The 22546-nt window shown below is 43.0% G+C and overlaps 1 protein-coding gene across 1 annotated transcript in view; it reads right to left on the bottom strand.

The window, feature by feature from the left end:
* LOC147727341 (alcohol dehydrogenase 1-like) overlaps positions 1-22546 on the bottom strand; it is a 239924-nt gene that overhangs the window by 55408 nt on the left and 161970 nt on the right. Inside the window, exons 4-5 of the mRNA XM_086961424.1 lie at positions 19994-20081; positions 19672-19891 (exon numbers count right to left, since the gene is read on the bottom strand). Of these exons, the coding sequence (XP_086817550.1) occupies positions 19672-19891; positions 19994-20081 (308 nt within the window). The remainder of the gene's footprint in view (positions 1-19671; positions 19892-19993; positions 20082-22546) is intronic.

Raw genomic sequence — 22546 nt, 5'->3', positions numbered from 1 at the left:
CTACTAGACAACAACACACAATTGAAAGTTTAGGGGCGCATGGATGGGCCATCACTGGCAGACTGGGAGGGCGGAGTTAGGCACAGCCCCCACCTACACCTGAATAGACTGTGTCATGCCAACACACAGAGGATTGCATGCCCCGTGTAGTTAGTCTGGAGCCAGAGCAGAGAAGGCAGGAACCTTAAACACTCTAGAAGTTTCTCCCACTTCAAAGAAGGCACCAGTTAAAAATATTGGTCCTCGGACACCAACTCATCTGTACACCTCTGGACCTGTCAATAGTACAGAAGTAGGACTGCTAGGCTGCTTTGCTGCCAGAACGACTGCCACTCTGCTGCTCTTCTGCCTGCTGACTGGCTGGCTGGACCCGCACCCTTCGTCCCAGGCTGAAGTTACTTCAAGGGTCAACCACCGGACTCCCTGTTCTGAGCCACAGGGACATAGCAAGTTCCAGAGGCTCCCTACAACTGCCCAGCTGACCTGATGCCTGGGCCTGCCTGAGCCCTGCTGGCCTCTGCTGGAGTGAGTTCCTGACCCCCAATTAGTGTCTCTTAAGTCCTGGACCCTTGGTGTGGCCTCATTTGAGCTCCCCTGAAGTTTATGGGCTCTTCGCAAACAGGCCTGTTTGTGCCAAGATCTTGCTGCCAGAGTCGCACACCAATGCGAAATACCAGTGAGGTCAACACTCTGCTGTACAGCGACGGCCAATGACGCCCTGCAATGTGAGGTCTGCACTTTGCGCAACAGCATCAACACCTCGCAGTGACACCAACACAAAGCTCCAGCAAGGACTGTCCTGGATGCTGACAGGAACTTTGCGATACAGCGACGACCGTCAGCAACGTCCAGCCTGCTCTTCTTTAATATATATTGATGACTATCCATTAAACTGTCCTTTCTCTTCATGGCTCCTTCCACCACAAATGAAACTCGTTGCTCTGGACTTTGAAGGTAACTCTTTCAGCTGGATTAATCTGGTCCCTGTATATGGCTCGGTCTCCAGCGCAGTCTGCCTGAACATTTCACTTTCTCCCGTTCTTGCATGACTAGATATCCGCGAGTAGTGCATAGTGCTTTTTGGTGCTGTTTTCACTTAATTCTTTACAATTGCATATCTCTGTTTCTACTTATTAGATTTTTGTCATTTTGGTGTCAAATTATTTAATACATTCTACTCTATTGTCTACATTAGTGTGGGATTTTTCTTGTGTTGTGTTTAAACTTTATAATTGTTTGAAATACAGCATAAGTGTTTTGCACATTGCCTCTAAGCTAAGCCTGACTGCTCTGTGCCAAGCTACCAGAGGGTTGCTCATATGTTATTTTGGGGTTTGCTTGGTACGTCACTCTGATGGTGTGTCACTCTGATAAGGAGTGTGGTTACTACTTGAGTAGAGCTTCATCCCCGCAATTAGTAACCAAATTCTTACTACCATCAGTCCTCTCTCTCCCAAAGGCATTGCAGGAGGTGCCATCTCATGATCTTTTACCCATTGTCCCCGTAGTAAAACATAACCACTAACTATACCTTCTAGCGAATAGTCACATTCCTTGTATAATAAAGGAAAACAATCATTTGCAAAGGAAAATTCACACATACCAAATATAGCCTCATATATCTAAGCATACACACATATGCCCACTGCAACCTCATGTACAAAGGGAGACCCTCAAACATACATTAACATACTTACCCTGAACTCATAGCACACAGGGTTAGACACCAGTGACCTTTACAACTGCACAGTGTGCAGTTGTAGCATAAAATTCCCAGTTCAGCTTTAAAATACACAAGAATAGTCTAAGGTGCCACTGCCGACAAGAGTTTCCACATTCACTGGGTATGTCTCAAATGTCCAATGCAAACTCCCAATGTGCACATTTAGCCTCAAATGCCAAGTGCGTCTTCTCCCTATACATAAGCAGGTTTCGCTTGAACAGGCATAACTTCAAATGCCCAGTGTAGACTGCACATGTTTGACTACATCCTCAAATGCCCATGCAACCTCCTCATGAACAGGGTGGACATCAAAACCCAGTGCCACCCCCAGGTGCAAAGGTATAGCCTCTCATGCCCCATGCATACTCTGCCTGTGAAGCTGTATCACAAAGTGTCAAACTCAGTCTAAATAAAAAGGCATAAAGAAACAGGCATAAATGGCCTCAATGCCTTACCATGTGGAGGTAACACTTCTCATTCCCGGGGCTGTCTCGCCATGTACACATATGATCTCAACCCACTACTCGTCACACCTGAGGGTAAAACCCACATTTTAAGAGCCAGAGGGGATCATTATGGAGATATGTACCAAGGGTACCACAAGTATTTCCCCTTCCTATCCACTGCCTGTGAAGGCACACTGTTGATGTATCCACTTCCTAGCTGTACAGGGCCTCTGTTCTGTGCAGAATTTCTATACTTCCTTCTCACGTGCCAGATAGACGAATCTGTCTATCTCTTACCCATTCCTTAGCACAGCAGCACTAAATAGGAGCAAGCTGAGAAGGGTAATGAAAAATGTTTTTTTCTCTTAAATCAATTAATTCTTTTGCATACAGTCAGGTCCTAGGAGATACCAATTGGAAGTGCCATCACCTGTGTCAAGTTTTACCATGGACAAGAAACGCACCTACAATAGACTCATGTCTCCCTGAAGCTTAAAAGCGTTTGTTTAACCCAGCCCCTCTAACATACCACTGGGAAGTGGAAAAAAGGGATTAATTCCAAACATTGAAACTCAAAGGACGTGTAAAATCTGATGTCAATAGACTTTAACTTCATAAATGTATGTTTTTTTCCATTTCTGTCCTGATCAATGCTGTTTTTCTTTGTTTATTGTTTGGTATGCTACTTGGATAATGGTTCAAAGACACACAATACCAAAATATATTTCCTGGTTTGAGAAAGGACAGAACAGAATAGAACAATCAGTGGTCACCGGTTCAGCAGCTGTTCTGTTTTTAGGAGGTTGAGTACCTCCAATAGCAGAGAAGGATAAAAGTACATGACATTTTGCTGAGCATGATTTTTTTGGGTCTACCATTTGACTCGGCTTTATCCGAGACAGCATCAGGCTTTTCTTCAACAACAGAAGGCAGTCTGAGATTTGTAGTCTTGCTTAATTTAAACCACATCAATTGGATTTATACACATGAAAACAATTATTTGTTAAACAGGAAACCCAGGGGTGGAACCTGGTGTATCAGTTGACATGGATGCGTCTGGTAAATGAAGGTGTCATATAGAGAAACAGGGAACAATGTCTAGAACCCCCATGAAAGCTTTTCAAACTTCCCAACTGTTCGTATTTAGGAAGGTAATCCTGACTTTCAGACCTGCATTTGGCAAATGCCTTAATATTTTTGGTCCTCTTTCTTCTGATAAATGGATTCTGCAGTTTGTCGAAAAGGCCCTTTTCCTGCTGTTGAACAGTAAAGCTGGGGCAAGGGTTTAATATGCTAATCGGCCACGGGTTCCTGTGTCCTAGCTCTCACTTCAAGAAACAGCTTTTATCACTATATTAAAATGTACTCATTTTCACATTGAAACAGCCAACATGGGCACCAATCCTGCTTTCGTCATGTGAACAAAGATCACATGGTTGTGGGCAAATCGATGTATCTCCGTACCTCAAATTCTAAATTTGTGTAACATGCAGTAGATAATACAAAAACGAACTGTACATTGTGTGGTCCAGTAATGTCGCAATACAATGTTACTATTACTGAACTCATAATCACATTTTTGTTTTGCTCTGTGACTTCAAAGGGATCACCCACAAACAATACTGTTCAATATGTAGTACCAGTTTGAGGTGCTCAACCTAGCTTCAACAGGTTCTCTGTAAAATGAACTGCTGCTTATAGTAGTTAGGTTCATTCCCTGGCGAGGAGGTGTAGAGGCAACAATATGCTAAGATTCAAATGTAGTCAAAGACAGAGCTAAACAAAATCATTGAACACAGTGGTGCGCTCAATCAAGTGACGTGACTGCACTGCCAAGCAAAAGACTTTGCCCCTTGCTTTACAGGCAGCAGTCTTCCTCCAGCACCACTCACTGAAGCAAGTGCGACCACATTGCATGAGTGCAGAAGGCTACTGCACGGTCTTGCAAAACAAAATGCAAACCAATGAGCACAAAAGTAACCTTTGCATGGCCCCAGCAATTAAGAGGCAGAATAGTGCACTGAGTCAAGACTGAAGAATGTAAACAAACATTTCATACTGAAGCCAGTTACCTTCTGCCTACAAACATGGATAAGACCATCTTGAAGTCAGGTGCCCATCGTAAACAATTGAAGATGCCATCTTACAGTCAGGTGAAACAATGAAAGGCCCCAAACCTGCCAGCTAAAGGCTAGGTTTCACCAAAAACAGGTGAAGATAACAAAACAAAGAGTTAATAAAATAAAGAAACACAAGATAAAGACAAAGAGACTGAAGAAATCATGTTGCCCAAGACAAAACCAGGCAGAGGGTCAGCATCATATCTACAACTGCAAGACCAGGTACCTCTCATCAGGGAACACAATTGGATCGGAAGCCGGGGTGGCTAGATGATTATGACAACTTTATTGAGGAAACTGGAGAAAAAGATGAAAAGCAAATCCTATCTACAGTGAGGAAGCTTATCAGGAAGGAGGTCCGCAAAATCATTTGGGAACTATCACCAGCCAATTAATCGACTTACTTGTCAGTATGTGAAGCACTACACGCAAAATTCCTACCAAAGAAGAATGTTGATTACGAGCGCTAGACATTCAATCTGCCATCCCAGGAAAAGAAAGACCGATGGGTGATTTTTCACATGATTGCGTTGGCTGGTCAAATACTGTGAATTCAGCTAAATGAAGGGGGAATTTTACAACACATCAGGGAAGGGTCTCAGTTAGAATTAACACTGATTAAGACGGAAGAGTTATACCATGGAAGACATCAACAAATTGACTTGACTGAATTTCCACGCTGAAGCGCAAGCAAAGAGGATTGAAGAAGGGAAGGCTGAGAAGAGAGAACAATCATTCTGGTTATTTAACTACTCACAGAAAGGGTCTCACGTGAATTACACTCAAAGCAGAATATCTAGAGTTCTTCATTGACAGAAAAAAAGGCAACAGAACAAGAAAGAAAAAGAAGTGTTACACACATGATTGCACATATCCAGGAATGGGACAGGAGTGTCACAAATGTGGAAAGGATAATCATTTTGAAAAGATGTGAAAGGGATCACATCAAGGAAAAACTAGAAACCCAAAAGACCATGAAACACAGCATCACGCATGTGGGGTGAGAGAAACTAGGAGCAGCAGCACATCAAGATCATGCATCACAACCAGGATCAGGACCAAAGCAGTCAACATTTAGATCATCAACTGACAGCTCAACATCCTTAGCTTGAATAGAAAGTGATGAATACGTGTTACCCCCACGGATGAAGGAAAGAAAAAATACCCAAGTATACAACTCGCAATGGGAAGCCTCTGCACTAGTTTCATCTTAGGCAGTGGAACACCATTGTAATACATTAGTACATTAGCACAGCAAAACATGATAGGATGAAACCAAAATCCAAACTGCACCCAGGCAAAGTACAAGTATATACATGAATGGCCAAGAAACTAATTCGATGTCTAGGCAAATTCACAGAAACACTCCTATACAAAGATTGAACCCCGGAAACAGAAATACATGTCGTGGATGTGTCAAGGCCTGGCAGACTGTCTCATCAGCCTACCCACTGCTGTGCAACTTAAGCTTATTGCAGAACTGTATATGGTCGAAGTTGTTCCACCAGGTGTGAGTCGACATCCAAAAGTATTCACAGGACTGGGGAAAGTGAAAGACTTTGCAGTATGCCTACACATTAACGATCAGATCAAGCTGGATACTGTTTCACCTGCCAAAAAAGTGGTGAAGGAAGAACTACAAGAACTCAGAAAGGCCAACATTATCGAAAGGCCACAAGGACCGATACTATGCGTATCCCCACTGGTGATATTACCCAAGTGAGACAGGGAAGGACAGATGCGATTATGCATAGACATGAGGCTGCCCAACACAGCTATCCAATAGGAGTGACATCCTAGACCACACATATCTGGCATAATTGCACTTCTCAATGGAGCACAGATATTTTTGAAGCAGGACCTCAACAAAGAGTATCACCAGTTAGAAGTACATTAATAATCTAGATATTTCACAACATTCACCACACACTTGGGATTCATTTCGCTACAAATGGCTCAGTTTCGGAATGTCATCAGCAGCAGAAATCTTTCAAGAGGGCATCCAACAAGTCATCAGTCCAGGCACTAACAAGCAAAATTACAGAAACAACATTATAGTGTTAAGAACAACAACAGAAGAACACAGTCACACGTTAGAACAAGTGTGCAGAGCCCTCCAAAAAAAACACCCTAATCTTATATTTGTCCAAGTGTGAATTTCACAAAACTCAGATAAAATTCTACAGGCACATATTTTCAAACCCCGGCATGAGACCAGAGCAAGACAAAATTAAAGTGCTAAATGAGACAAATGCACCCAAATATGTAGGCAAAGTCAGGTAATTCCTGGGAATGGCGAGGTATTGTGCTCAGTACATGAAGAATTATGTCACATTAATCACTGCCCTGGGGAAACTGACAAAGCAACCACACATTATAAGAGACATCTGCTTGTTAACAAGCATTCGTGAAATCAAAAAGAGGGTCAGCAGTGCCACTAACATGTCACCTTTGACCCAACGTAGCACACAGATCTCACAGTGGACACTGGCCCAGTTGGTTTAGAAGCCCTCCTACCACATTGACATGATGAAGAGCGATGTAGGTTATCAGATGGCAGCCGAGATCACAACAGAAGCAAGATGGCGGCTGAGTAGGACCGGAGTTGCTCACCTCCACATCGCTCCGGAGCTCCGAAAGTGATGCCCGAGAAACGCACCCGGGGTAGCGGGTCAGGGCCATAGAATCACGCTCCTCCCGCGCCTCATGACGCGAAGGCCGTTCAATGAAGCAGCCAGGCTGAGCCGCAGTGAGGCAGCCGGGCTGAGCCGCAGATGCAGGTCAGAGGAGGGCTCGCGCTGGGAGACGCTCGCAAGACTGCTGCTGACAGCACTGGCCGGCAGGCATGAGAGCGTCAGTATCAGAGCCCGGACCTGGTTGCTAAGCGACCACGAAACTAAGGGGAAGGAGAAGCAGCCAACAGAAGCGTGCACAATCGCAGCCGCTTGCGGTGGAGCCCGACTGAAGGAGCTTAGAACGGTGTCCAGCCCCGCAGCAGCTGGCAGACAGGAGAAAAGAGACCACGCGAAAGCAGGGCAGGAGAAGGCGAAGCCTGATGCCAACTCCGGTAGCCCCGGTAAGATGATCAAAGACTCGGGGGGGAAAACTCCCAAAACTCCCAAATGCCAGCTGATTCAGTGTACAGCGATACCGGACAAAAAACAAACTAAACTTTTTCCTAAAAAACAGGAGATGGACCGGGGTGGCGTTCTCACCCCAGAACCCATATTTAAATGTGTCTCAAAGCCTGGTCACACAGTGGGAGTGGAGGAAAATGAGCTAAAAGACCCACCTGATATAGTTAATATGGGCCTTAGGGATAACATTTTAAATAAGGAGGTGCAGGTGTGCTTGTCTTGGGGGGTGAGTAGCGACACAACAGTAGTCTGGGTTACAGATCTGGAGGAGACAACTCCAGAAAAGACCGAGGAGCAGACAGAGCACAAGCTAGTCTCTGAGATTCTGAACCCCCCTGAGCTAGGATCACAGAGCAGAGAGGAATGTGATTCTGCGGGTCAAACGAGTCAAACGGACCTACAATCTAAAATTATTTGGATGGTCCTTCACGACGCCATGGAGCTAGGATATCAGCCTCCGACCCCCAGGGAAGACTTCTTCTTAGTAAATGAGGAGTCATTCAGCTCCGAATCGTCAGACTTACCTAACAGCAGCGAGGCAGAGGAAGCTGATACCTCAACAAGCAGCCAGCATGAAGGTATAAAAACTCTTAAAAAACAAAGAAGGTTCTCTGACAGGAAGAAACTTACACGTCAGGTTGATACCGAGAATGATAATGATAACGATGATACCGATCTCCGCTGGGACTACTCTGATACACAACTACTTCCAACGGCGGGGCATGAAGTTATAGATGGTAAAGAGAAACAGAACAAAAAGAGGAAGCCTCAGCAAGCACCCGAGCCTACACTAGCGACAATTCTACAATCACTGAGCACATTCCACAATGAGGTCAAGTCTGAGAATCGAGTGGTACGAGTTGCAGCAAAGAAACTTCAAGGATCAATGCGAAAAATTGGCAAAACATGCACAGAAATTGCTGAAAGAATGACCAGAGTAGAGACCCGAACAGAAATACTGGAAGCCGCCGTAGGTTCCCTGAAAACCCCGGCTTCCTCACAGGAAAAAACGCTTGGCGATATCATGTGGAAACTTGAAGAGGCTGAAAATCGCCAAAGACGGAACAACCTACGCATTCTCGGGATTCCAGAGAATTGCGAAGGCAGGGATATCCGAGCCTTTATTATCAAACTGTTCCAAAACGCTTTCCCAGAGCTAACACGGTGGGACTGGGACAAGGAGATACAAAGGGTGCACAGATTCCCACCTGCACAACCCAAACAGCCCCGCAAGGAACAACTCTTTCCTAGGGCCATTTTGATTGTTTTTGGTAGCTTTTTGCTGCGTCAAGCAGTGTATGATTTGGCCCGACCAAACAAAAAAAGAAACTGGGAGGGGTTTACCTTTTTTGCTAAACCAGATTTGGCACACGCCACAGTGGAAAGACGCTGGAGGCTGCGACAGCTGATTACCCCCTTCCAGAAAACAGGGGCCCTTGCTTATTTACAAAACCCAGCAAAACTGAAGATAATATCACAGGGACGCACTATGTTTTTCTCCTCAGAGATTCAGGCCGAACAGGCTTTGAAAGATATCCTTGCTGGGGAAACGGGGACAAAAGGAAAGCATTAATAAACTTTGGGTTCCTTCTTTTTTAATTTCTTCTCTCTCTCTTTTCTTTCTCCTCAATTACTGGCATGCTGCTTTGCGGCCGATAGGTGTATTGCCTTTTTTTTTCTTTTTTCCCTCTCTCTTATCTTTATTTCTGTTCTTTCACACAAGACCTTTTTATACTATGAAAGATTACTGGATTAACTGACTGTATGAGATACAAGATTCTCTAACTAACCTCATCAATAGCTAGGTTTTGAAACTGTTAAAACATATATCTCACACGTCTGTACAATGTCTGTACAATGGCTTTATGGTCTTATGTATATTTAATGTAGACCCTATACAGGATTCTATACTGGGCACAAGGTGCATCTATATAAGTACAAAGGTAGGAGTGAAGGAGGGATGTGGAGGGTGGAGTCCGGTCGACCAGACGCTATCACACGAGCTCAGGATTGAGCTTGGCGGCTTCAAAAGTGGGGGAGGGTGGGGGGTGGTCCTGGGGGGAGGGAGGAAAGACCTAGGTAGAAAAAATGTCAGAACAGGGTGGGCAGCAATCAAGAGAGAAATCGCTCAAAAGGGATTTAAAAGAAAAAAGATACTAAAAAAGAAAAGTAGGCGCCAAAAATATGCATATAGGAAACCTACAGGAAGAATGAATCAACGAGATGGCTAGGGTAAGAATTATTACATTGAATATATGTGGCCTGAATGATATAAAGAATAGGCAGAAGGTAGCTATGGGGCTGCAAGCAATGGAATCAAACATAGTGTGTCTGCAGGAGACGCATATAGAGGGTGGTCAACAGTACTTATTAAAAACATTAGGGTATAAACTTATAATTGCCTCAACTCAGGGTACTAGAACTAAAGGGGTAGCTATTTTAGCGAAAGGGGGAGACCTCCAATTTATAAGAGCAATAGCTGATAAATTTGGAAGATGGGCCATCACGGAATGCCAATATAATAATGGGGAAAGCAAGATGACGATATGTACAGTATATGGCAATGTGGGAGATGATCCAGAAGGACTGAGTAGTATTACTAATGAACTGGTACACTGGCCTTTACCCCTAATTGTGTGCGGGGACTTTATTTTACATCTACCAGGGGACTGGTCAAAGGACCCTGCATACAAATACAAAGGGAGGAAACCCAGGGTCTTCAGGGCATTCAAGGAGCTATGTGAATTACACGGGCTGATTGATACCTGGCAAATGAACTACCCAGGAGACCATGGGTACACATTCTTTTCCTATCCACATTCTCGTCATGTGCGATTGGATTACATGCTTATCTCCAATTCTATGAAAAACACATGCACCATAAATAAATTGCCAAGGGACTATCGGACCACAACCCACTAGAATTAAACGTAACATGTAAGAGAAGTAGCCCTACAATGAGGACCTGGACGTTTGAAAGGGTTTTTTTAAGAAATGAAAATTACTGTAAACACATGAGGGAGTGGATTACATCATTTTTGGCAATAAATATGGGTAGTGCACCGATTGAGATAGTCTGGGATACTAGGAAGGCAGGCATTCGAGGTGAAACTCTTCAGTTCTCAGTCCAAACCAACCGAGACGGAAAGACACAACTAGCTACATTACAAATGAACCTGAGTAAAGCAGAGACAGACCTAATTCATGCGACACAAAGTGGGCAGATAACGGATGAAGTAGCACGGGTGGCAGTCGCCAGAATTTTGGTGTCAGAGATCTTGATAGAGAAAGCTATTACTAAAGCCACAATATATAAAAAGAAATCATATGAGCTTAGCGAACAGGTTGGGCATCAGCTAGCGGTTCGCACAAGAGAAGAAGTAACAGCTAATATTATAAAAAGTATTAAAGATCTAGATGGAGGGCTGAGAACTGAACCATCCGAAATTAGAACAGCATTTCAGCGGTTTTATCAAGAATTATATAAAGAACCAGACAGCGAACAAGGGAACCCGGAGGAGTATTTAGAGCAATGCGAGGGCAGCTGTCTGGATGAAGAGGATCAGGCTAACCTAGACAAGCCCCTTGGGTGGGATGAAAATCTGCTATCCTTGAATTCACTGACAGATGGCAAAGCAGCGGGGATAGATGGGATCCCTACGGAATTTTTTGTGAAATTTTCGGATCAACTTAGAATTATTATGGTGGAATTATTCAGCTCTATTTTTCAGGGTGGGAATCCACCTCCTTCTTGGTCAACCGCGAAAATTATGGTTTTTCTGAAAAAAAACAAGGACCCCATCGAAATGGGATCCTACCGACCCATTACACTGATAAATGGGGATTCCAAAATTTATTCGAAACTCATATCCGCCCGATTAGCGCCAATTATTTATAAAATAGTCTCAGCTCGACAACATGGGTTTATCCCAGGGAGAGCAACAACGGATCATGCACAAAGAGTGATCTCGTTATTTGACTTCACGGAAACAACAGGAGACCCTATGGCGCTAATTCTACTGGATGCGGAAAAGGCGTTCGATAGGGTCTCCTGGAAGTTCCTATGGGCATCTATGATAAGATGCGGGATTACTAGAGGCTTTATTAAAGCCATCAAAGGATTATATGTGGATCCAAGAGCCAGTGTCATGATTAATGGGACCCTCTCGGAGAAATTCAAAATTACTAGGGGAACAAGACAGGGGTGCCCCTGCTCACCTCTCCTATTTGCTGTGTACATTGATGCATTCATCCGTAAACTTGAACATCATCCCTTAGTGGCTCCTATTAGCGTATTTAATCAGGACACAAAAGTCTTAGCATACGCGGACGATATCGCGTTGGTCACCTGTGATCCCAATAAAGCACTGGGAGTAATTGAGGAGGAGGCCCGGAGATTTGGAAGGGTTTCTGGGTACAAATTGAACTCAGGGAAAACCCAGATTGTCATCAATGATAAACTCAGGATGAGTGATAACAGGGTAACTGACCATGCAGTCTATCTCCGAATTAATATTAGTGCAAAGGTAGATAATATTGTGAAGCTTAACCTTGACCCACTGATTAATCGTACCAGAAAAGAACTAACCCGACTGGATAATTTACATCTCACAATTGGTGGAAGGTGCAATGTCATTAAAATGCTCTTCCTACCCAGATTTCTGTATTTCTTTCGTACCATATGTCTGGAGTTTACCCCCCAACAGTTTAAAATCATTGAGACTATGTTTTTCCAGATTTATTTGGGGTTTTAAGAAACCGCGACGTGCATTCAAATGGATTATGCTGCCTAAGGAAAGAGGTGGACTAGGTATGCCTAACTTCAAACTATATTACTGGGCAACGGTAATTAGATATAGTAAGATCTTGATATCTAAAGAAAATAGCAATCACCCTATTCCAACTCCGCAAGAATTGATTCTGGGAGCAGGGTGCGAGGGATGCCTTTGGCGACATGTTAATGATAATTATTTCAAGAAAGTCAAACTTAAGAACATCAATAGCATCTACAAAGTCTGGAGCAATATAAGAAAACTGCTAGGACTGAGCCGTTATTCATGCTACACACCAGTTAACCATAATAATGATTTACCATCAATTTTTCAGGATAGCTGTATGACTAGATGGAAAGAGGCAGGGATTAACCAATTAGGTTGTTTTTTTGCACCTAGTGGCATAAAAAGCTTTTCAGAGCTACAGTCGGAATATGACATCACCCATAGGGATTTTTTAAAATATTTTCAGATTAGGGATTATTTGTTAAAAAAAGAAGGGGGAAGAGAAAAATTTCAAATTAGTACCACAATAGAAACCATATGTAGGCCAAACACCCCGAAAATCGGGGAAATTTATGCAATTTTGAGTGAAAACTTCCCAGATGATATGGCCAAACAGCTAGCTGATTGGCAGATCAGACTAACAATTCTCCCCTCAATTGCCGAACGCGCGTATGAACTATCGCAAACATGTCTTATGTCCATAAAATTACAGGCATAATTTTATAAAACTTTTTTTTCCCTTTACTATACACCTCATAAGATTGCAAAATGGACATCAGGAAAGGGAACAAAATGCCCACGCTGTTCACTATACGCAGCTGATATAACTCACATGTTCGCTTCCTGTAACACATTATCTAACTTGATAAATGAAATGTCTGACTTTTTATCAGCGATTTTTCACGTGAGAATGTCTATTGCAACCGAAGAAATCATACTAGGAGTAGCCAATAACCAATGGCCTATATATATGCAAAGCTTGATTTTCATAGCTATGGCTGTTCTCCGACTCTCCATAGCCTCTTCTTGGCTTGATCAAAACCCTCCGGCTTTTGTACAATGGAGGACAAGATTATTAGCGATATGTAGTTTGTAGGTGGGAATATATAAAACCAAGGGCAGTAACAAAAAGAAAAGAGGTATGCAGATTTGGGGACCACTACTTCAGTGGATACAAAACCATACCTAGGGAAGCTTAATTTGAGTTACTTAATGTACTTTCTGTATGTATTTTTTGATTGGTTATTGTGGCGAGGTTCTTTATTTTTTTTTTGGTTGCTGTATGTTTTCTCTCTTCTTATCTTTATTTTTACATGCTTTTTGTACGGTATGATTTAATACCTTGGTCTTGGGGGGGGGGGATAACTGTTAAAAAAATTGTGAATAAAAACATTTAAAAAATAAAATAAAATAATATAAGTAACTGGTAAAAAAAAAAAGAAAGTGATGAATACGTGTTACCCCCACGGATGGAGGAAAGAAAAAATACCCAAGTATACAACTCGCAATGGGAAGCCTCTGCACTAGTTTCATCTTAGGCAGTGGAACACCATTGTAATACATTAGTACATTAGCACAGCAAAACATGATAGGATGAAACCAAAACCCAAACTGCACCCAGGCAAAGTACAAGTATATACATGAATGGCCAAGAAACTAATTCGATGTCTAGGCAAATTCACAGAAACACTCCTATACAAAGATTGAACCCCGGAAACAGAAATACATGTTGTGGATGTGTCAAGGCCTGGCAGACTGTCTCATCAGCCTACCCACTGCTGTGCAACTTAAGCTTATTGCAGAACTGTATATGGTCGAAGTTGTTCCACCAGGTGTGAGTCGACATCCAAAAGTATTCACAGGACTGGGGAAAGTGAAAGACTTTGCCTACACATTAACGATCAGATCAAGTTGGATACTGTTTCACCTGCCAAAAAAGTGGTGAAGGAAGAACTACAAGAACTCAGAACGGCCAACATTATCGAAAGGCCACAAGGACCGATACTATGCGTATCCCCACTGGTGATATTACCCAAGTGAGACAGGGAAGGACAGATGTGATTATGCATAGACATGAGGCTGCCCAACACAGCTATCCAATAGGAGTGACACCCTAGACCACACATATCTGGCATAATTGCACTTCTCAATGGAGCACAGATATTTTTGAAGCAGGACCTCAACAAAGAGTATCACCAGTTAGAAGTACATTAATAATCTAGATATTTCACAACATTCACCACACACTTGGGATTCATTTCGCTACAAATGGCTCAGTTTCGGAATGTCATCAGCAGCAGAAATCTTTCAAGAGGGCATCCAACAAGTCATCAGTCCAGGCACTAACAAACAAAATTACAGAAATAACATCATAGTGTTAAGAACAACAACAGAAGAACACAGTCACACGTTAGAACAAGTGTGCAGAGCCCTCCAAAAAAAACACCCTAATCTTATATTTGTCCAAGTGTGAATTTCACAAAACTCAGATAAAATTCTACAGGCATATATTTTCAAACCCCGGCATGAGACCAGAGCAAGACAAAATTAAAGTGCTAAATGAGACAAATGCACCCAAATATGTAGGCAAAGTCAGGTAATTCCTGAGAATGGCGAGGTATTGTGCTCAGTACATGAAGAATTATGTCACATTAATCACTGCCCTGGGGAAACTGACAAATCAACCACACATTATAAGAGACATCTGCTTGTTAACAAGCATTCGTGAAATCAAAAAGAGGGTCAGCAGTGCCACTAACATGTCACCTTTGACCCAACGTAGCACACAGATCTCACAGTGGACACTGGCCCAGTTGGTTTAGAAGCCCTCGTACCACATTGACATGATGAAGAGCGATGTAGGTTATCAGATGGCAGCCGTAGTATGTTGTATGTTGAAAGATCCTTTTCACAAGCAGAAAAATAGGGCACTGATGTAGTTTGAACATGTGAACATTACCGAATCTTCATTTTTGGGAACCATTTCAAAATAATAACAGATCACCAAACGCTCACAACAATATTTGGAAACCCCCAAGCAAAAATGGCACTGAGAATACTCAGACCTCATCTGACACAAATCCGGGAAACATACAAACCTATCAGATTATAGATCTTGCCTTCTCTTGACTTTGAAGAAATGTGCAATATCTTCAGCCAAATAATACCTAGATTTTGGAATAAGTCATGTAGCACCACTATCAGTGTCACTGGATATCATTGAGTAAGCAGTTGAAGGTACTCTGACAGACATGAGAAATTTGACAGAAAATGGGCAATTGAGATACATTGACAAAAACTCAGTTGAAGGAGGAGTAAACCTGAAAGACCTATCAGCTTTCTAGCAAATACACCAAGAATTGACAGTGACCCCAAGAGGCATAATGATGAGGGACACCTGGATAATAATTCCCATATGACTACGGGCAAGAAGCATTGATCTTGTGCACAAAGGACACAGGGGAGTGGTAGTGATAGAAAGAATGCTGCAAGATCAGGTAAGGTTCCCAGGTGCCTGAACTAACTGGTCGAGGACCTGCTCAAGAAATGTTACCAGTGCCAATTAGCAATAAAAAACAAAACCACCACCACTAAAATGTCCGGGCTACCGGAATACACATGGCAAACCATTGCAATGGATTTCTTTGGCCCAATACAATTGGTATGGTGGAGCGTTTCATGGGACCCCGAAGATGGTGATGCAACAAGCAGAAAGTGGACACCTACCACTGCAACAAGTGCTAAACATAACCCTAAGAGCCGATTGAAACAACCCTCACAGCACCACTGCACAATACCCTGCCACCCTCAAGTATGATTAGGAACTGCGGATCAGAATACCAAGTTGAAATCACCAGCTAAACCAAGGGCATTTACAAATTGCCCAGTGAAATAAGGGTGCAAGACACAAAAACAAAGGAGACACAGAAGGGAAAATTAAATATAAAAATACACCAAAGCCGTAGACATTTCAAAAGGGTGTTTGGGTTCTGGTAAACATCAAAAGGCCCTGAAGGAAGACGGACACGAGATAAGACCCACTGTGAGTGGTTAAAACAAAGAGAACAATGATTGCTGCCAAGAGCCGAGGCAAACAGATAACCCAGAATGTGTATTACTTTAGACCACATGATGATCAGGACTAGAAGGGGAAGTCAAGCAGGACATTGGTCACAGAGTGGGAAAATGGGGAAGAACACACACAGAATCCACCCAGGGCAGATGGAACCAGACAGGCCTCAGGCAAGTCAAAAGAACCTGCAAGAAGACCAAAAGACTTCTCCAAGAAATGTAGTTGGTTTTTAAGTGTAGGGGAAAAGTAATGTTGCTGATAGCGGGATTGACTGCGCAAGGAGTCAGCAGTCAAATTACCAGACGACAGAACTTCCTGGGCGGGGCCTTGGACGGGAAACTGGAACTAAAGATGAGGGCTCAAGGAGACATGTGTGAGGCTAGATCCACACAAGTAATGTAATAGTTGACGTAAACAGAGAGGGCATAACTAAATAAAGCACTTCCAACAATCCTGCTGTCTGGTTTCTTAGTATGCACCAGCAAGTCACCACGCATGAGCTATCCTCCGGACGCCATTGAAAGATAGGATAGTACTCTACGGAGGAAAAAACAGATTGCACAACAACCTGAATATCGCAAGAACACAGAACAGCATCTCAATCAGGTTCTATTAGGACCCAATAATCAGTGTATTGGCATTTAATAACCAGTCTTGAAAAGGTTCAAGCCCTGCCAAGGACCATATAGAGTGAAAGGTATTGTGAGGAAGCATACTCAGACCAGTTTATTATACATATTGTATATATATTTGAAAACAAAGAGTACCTTACATAAAGAGTATTAATGGACTGCATTAGAACTAGTAATAACCTTGTGCAATGTGAAACAAACACAACCTTTAGGATTAAAGCAATATTAACCAGGTTATCTTGCTTTCTAATGTTAAACATGCTTTCTTTAGTTTATTGTATTCATTAAACACCTGGTATGTTCTGCTTTCTGTACATATCTCTTCAACATTTTGCTTAGGTTTGGAACATCCTTTTAGCTTGCTAGTAATATGGATGCCTTTCCCTGAGGGTCTGAGTTGTCACCTGAGTGACTGCCTAATTATGTGCACAAAATGAACACCTCAAATTCCTAAAGATTAAGTGCTGTAAAGTAGCATTACAGCTTTCTGGATGGAAATATTGAACCAATGATGTCAGAATACACAGCCTGTCCGCCTTTACACTGTCCATCTTGTAAAAGACCACAATGTTTTGTAGCAGGGCACAACAAAGGGGGAGCATCAGATAAGACCAGACATTCACAACTAAGGTATACATGACCAGAAACAGAACACCAGTTCTTCAGAAGTATTTTCTATGCACTACTAGTGGCTCAATCAGTCGCCTAACATGCAACTGATTGTGCTCATCCAGCTAGAAGGCAGGATACAATGACTAAAAGTGCATACAGAAAAGTGACCTTGGCTGTCAACCTAGTTCGACAAAACACAACATTTTATACATGCTATCCTCTGCAACATTGAAACTGTGTCAATTTTCCCAGGTACATTTGAAATGTTTCAGCTTACTGGCACATGACCAGTGGCCGTAGTGTGCACAATAAACCGACTTAGCAACAAACAGTCCTAACGCTAGGACACACCTCAAGGAAAAACATTCCTCCCATTGCCTTTTGGGAACAGTCCAGTCCCATGCACTCCACACCACTGGATTCAAGCACGCCGGACTGAAGATGGCTGGAATGCCAGAAACCGGTCCTCAGAAGTTCGTTTCCGGTCCAGGGAAGGCATGGCTTGGCGGTTCGGGCTGGACTGTTCCCATGAGGCACAGGGTCAGACTGATTTGCATATGGCCATGTCTGAACTGGGGTGGTGTGGAGTACAAAAAAACGATAGATTTAGGCCCAGATCTCTGCACTGGGGTGAATGTATGACATTGTTCTGCATTCTGTCCATCACCTGTGGTTTTTGCATTTGTCACCCCGAGTGGGATGGGTATGCTCAGACGTGAGTCCCATGCACTCCACACCACTGAATTCAAGCAAGCTGGGCTGAAAATGGCTGGAATGCCAGAAACCGGTCCTCGGAAGCTTGTTTCCGGTCCAGGGAAGGCATGGCTTGGCGGTTCGGGCTGGACTGTTCCCATGAGGCACAGGGTCAGACTGATTTGCATATGGCCATGTCTAAACTGGGGTGGTGTGGAGTGCAAAAAAACGATGGATTTAGGCCCAGATCTCTGTACTGGGGTGAATGTATGACATTGTTCTGCATTCTGTCCATCACCTGTGGTTTTTGCATTTGCCAATGTGCTTGCCGTTGCCAAGGCTTGTTGGTGGTCAGTCTGACTACTACCTACTTTATTCGATGGTTGAAAAGGAAAGATCAAGCTGCCAGTAAAATCAGCCACCCGAGTGTCTTTTTTGTAAAGATACAGCATCTGTTTTCAACCTCTCTGACACGCCTGCCGCACCAGTTGTCGTGGATCCTGTTCAGCACCACGGATAGCCAAGAGCTCCTCTGCACGCGAGCCCCCCAAGCCAGTTAGACCAGAACTTCCTGGAGGCTCCTGGTCCATGGCCAGCTCCAAGCTTAAGTTCCAAGGGTTTTGCTCAACGCGACCTGCAAGTACATGTGTGCTAAGGTACCAGTTAAAAAACTGCAAGCCTGATTGACATCTTTGTTTGACAACTAAAATGCACCTATGCGTCCCTGTTGGTGATGTGAAATGCTTAACACATATGTCTCTAAGTATCCTGTCTGCTCTTTGCCACTCTAACGGGACTAAGAGCAGGTGTACTGAAAGAGTACCCGGGGTCCATCTTTGTGTATTGTGCTAGTATGATATGGTAAGTCACCCCTGCCATACCACATAATACTCCCATGACTAAATGCTGAGAGTGAACTACTGGCTGTAGATTTGACATATATGGGACACCATCACAAAATGATGGCCCCGGTATACTCAAGGTAACCCATGCTTCCTTGATACACCATGAAAGTATTGAAACATCTCATAAGTGAACATTTATGTCACCTAATGTTTTTCAATTTGTTTTATGGGAGAACCCCTTCTCCTCTTAAAAGAAGAAATCTGAAGAAATCTGGATCACGTGTTCCACTCACTAATTGGACTTTGGGACAAGAATTGTAGCACACCACCAATTTTATAGATCATCAGTCACTGCTGGTGAACAGAAGTGGCAGTGAGTAGACAGGGCAGTGTATGAGCAGAGGGCGCAGAAGCAGAGATTTGCCAATCAATTAACATCAGTGCAAAATCATAAAAGGATTACAATATTTTGCATTCCATAAGCGGATAAATGTGTCACACTCTCATCTCAACTACAATTCTTCCAAATTGCTATTTAGAATTGGATCATGTCACTAAGGCACCATCAATAATTTTATGAAAGTGGCTCCCATGGGATCGATGGTATTCTCACCTTGGCGGTGTTCACTGCGGATCCATAACCAGTGGAAAATCCACAGGCGATTAAGCACACTCTGTCCAGACGGGCAGCCGAGTCAATTTTGGCCACAGATATTTCGTTCACCACAGTGTACTCCGTGAAGGTGCTGGTGCTCAGGAAGTTGCGAATCTCTTTGCCTTTACAAGAAAACCTGCTGGTGTTGTCAGCCATCAGTCCACGGCCACCAATAAGGCTGTGAAAGTTACACAACATTAAATTACATTTTAACATAAAGCATATAGGTAAGTACAAAAGTAAAAATACCACATGAGTACATAAAAAAACTGAGACCTACTCATTCGCCAGGCAAAAATTGCTCTCTGGATTTTGGCAGCAGATACACTCCCCACATTGAGGCATGAAGAGGGGAATGACGTGGTCTCCTACAAAAAAAACATAACGATCAGTAAAGCAATTTGTTTCATTTTGTTCTGTTTTATTTAAATGTAGTTGGTGTTAGAAATTCTTTGGGTTGGTTCAAGAGGCAGGAAACGCCTATTCGTTTGAATGATTTATGTTAAAAATGGAGTTAAAAAGACTGCACGTTTTGCAAACAAAACACTGATTCTCTCCTGTTTATAGTTTTTAATAAAGGCCAAAACAAATGTAACTAAACCTACAAATAGAAAAATACATTTCACTGATTTTACTAAAGATTCCCTACTATTTGCTTCGCATGATGGAAAATAATACTAATAGTTCACATCATTTCTTAATTCCAGCTCACATCCCGTACACCAAAGGTCCATTTACTACCCCTTTATAAAACTTTTTTTGTGAGATCCTAAAGATTAAAGAGTATTATGATGCTGGAGTGAAGTGAAATTCCACCCACATGGGCGAATTGTCTATTTCAGCCAAGTTGACAGAAAACACTGGTTTGTTTTGCAAGTCTCCCGTAGCAAATAGTTTTTCATAGAATAATAATTTAACATAGACCATTTAAAATTATTGATATAGATAACATTTGCTCGCACAACAAGTAAATAATGCTAAACTTAGTTATATATACCCAAGATTGGTTATGCTGTAAAGCTAATCAATTCTTGAAATAAATGAATTTTTAAAAACAAATAGTTGTCAAAGCTAAAATGTAATTTAATTTCAGTGAATGATTTTATGACTCCTTCAAAACATTACACAACTAGTGATAATATCTTTTTGCCATTCTCAGCAAATTACATTTGACTGCTAATTCCAGCCTTCCTACACTAGTTTTGGTTCCATTTAATAATCAGTCCCCTGTCTGTTGCAGCCCCTTATCTGTTTACAGTATGTCTTCTGGCTTGGTCTTTATTACCTCTGCTTATCTCAGGTATGGGTATGACTTCAGTTGCTGTGCTCAGGTCCTTTGGGGTCTATCGTTTTCAGTTTTTTTCCAATAAGTTAACAAATGAGTAAAACGATCTCTATTACATCGGATACTAGCTATGACGTTGCTGTATGATTGTTGTTAAGAGAAATGTGTTGGAATTAATTCAAGGGTCTTCCTAAGGTACCAGGAGAGTCATTGTCATTTACTATTGCATTCCTTACTTGGACAAATCCTTTTCCCCTTTTTACTCTTGCTTGTCTATTATCTTTCACCTTGTCTCAGCTTACAACCACCCCCTATCTTCTGCAGTCCTGTGACCAGAGCTTCTTCGTATGTTCAGTTTGGTATTTACCTTGCCCTGCTACCTTGCTAAGTATTACCTAATAAATCACCTATTCCTGCATTCGCTTCTTGGCATTACAGAACTCAAGATTTGACATTATTACTTAATAGTGCTAGGTTTCAAAAAGAGCAAAGATTGAAATTGTCATATATTCCTGTTCCTCAATCCCACCTTCAACATCCATGGATCGCCCAGTAGTAGAATTTAAATTTGCAAATTGCTCATTGTTCATTACCAAAGGTAGTTTCAGAAATCACAAGACTCCTGGATTAAATATATATCCCTAACCCTACCCAAACTCAGGAGCTTACATCTTTGTGGGGGCTGTCTTGCTCAGATTTGTCCATGCAAGTTGTTCATTCTCTGTATTCTGAGCAGCTAATCACACTTTATCACATACTTGTGACATCAACACTTTCATGCAATTTGCCATTACTGGCGTGGATGTTTTTCCATTAGGGGTATGTGTCTGCTGTGCACAAATGACCAACATGTCCACACTACCATCGAATGAGGTGGATGCCAAATGTTTTCCATTCTAATTCCCTTCTATTCATATTCCATACTGATCACAGTGAATTCTGTTCAAAGCACATTAAAACCTGTGCAAACAAGCAATAACAAAGACAATAGGCCTTTTTGGTGAAACCTATTTACTTTGCTAACACATATTTTTTCCCTCCAGTTGACGGCTGTGTATGTACAAGGGGGGACCCAAGGAGAGCCAGGCGCGAGCCGGTCTCTTCCTGGGTAGGTTCGCGCGAGAATCAGGAAATCAGGTGGGGACTGATTAGGGAACAGATATAAGGGAGTCAGCCTGGCGGTTGGGAACTGCGTAGCGGGTGGCTAGGTGGGAGGTTTGTTTTGCGGCGCTCGTGGTTTACCTTGTGTCCTGGGCATGGAGGCGGCGGCTGAGGTCCGGAGAGCGGTGCAAATCCTGTGTGAGGCGGGGCGCGAAGACTTGCTGCGGCCGGGTGTCCCGGCGGAGGCGTGGGTCGGCATGGCTCGCCCCCCTCGCAAGGCGTCTGAGGGCGTATCCAGGGCGGTGGAAGCCTGCTTATCGCAGGGCCTGGAGGAAGAGGAGGACGGAGAGGCGGCGATGCCGGCTGACGGGCCTGGGCTAGTGTTGCCCGCCGTTGATGTGGAACCCACGCCGGATGCCCCGGGCGCCTCCCAGCAGGTATGTGGTT

The sequence above is a fragment of the Lissotriton vulgaris genome, chromosome 3_1 (genome assembly GCF_964263255.1).
Source record: "Lissotriton vulgaris chromosome 3_1, aLisVul1.2, whole genome shotgun sequence".
Lineage (NCBI taxonomy): Eukaryota > Metazoa > Chordata > Amphibia > Caudata > Salamandridae > Lissotriton > Lissotriton vulgaris.
This window is presented reverse-complemented; position numbering and strand designations above follow the sequence as displayed.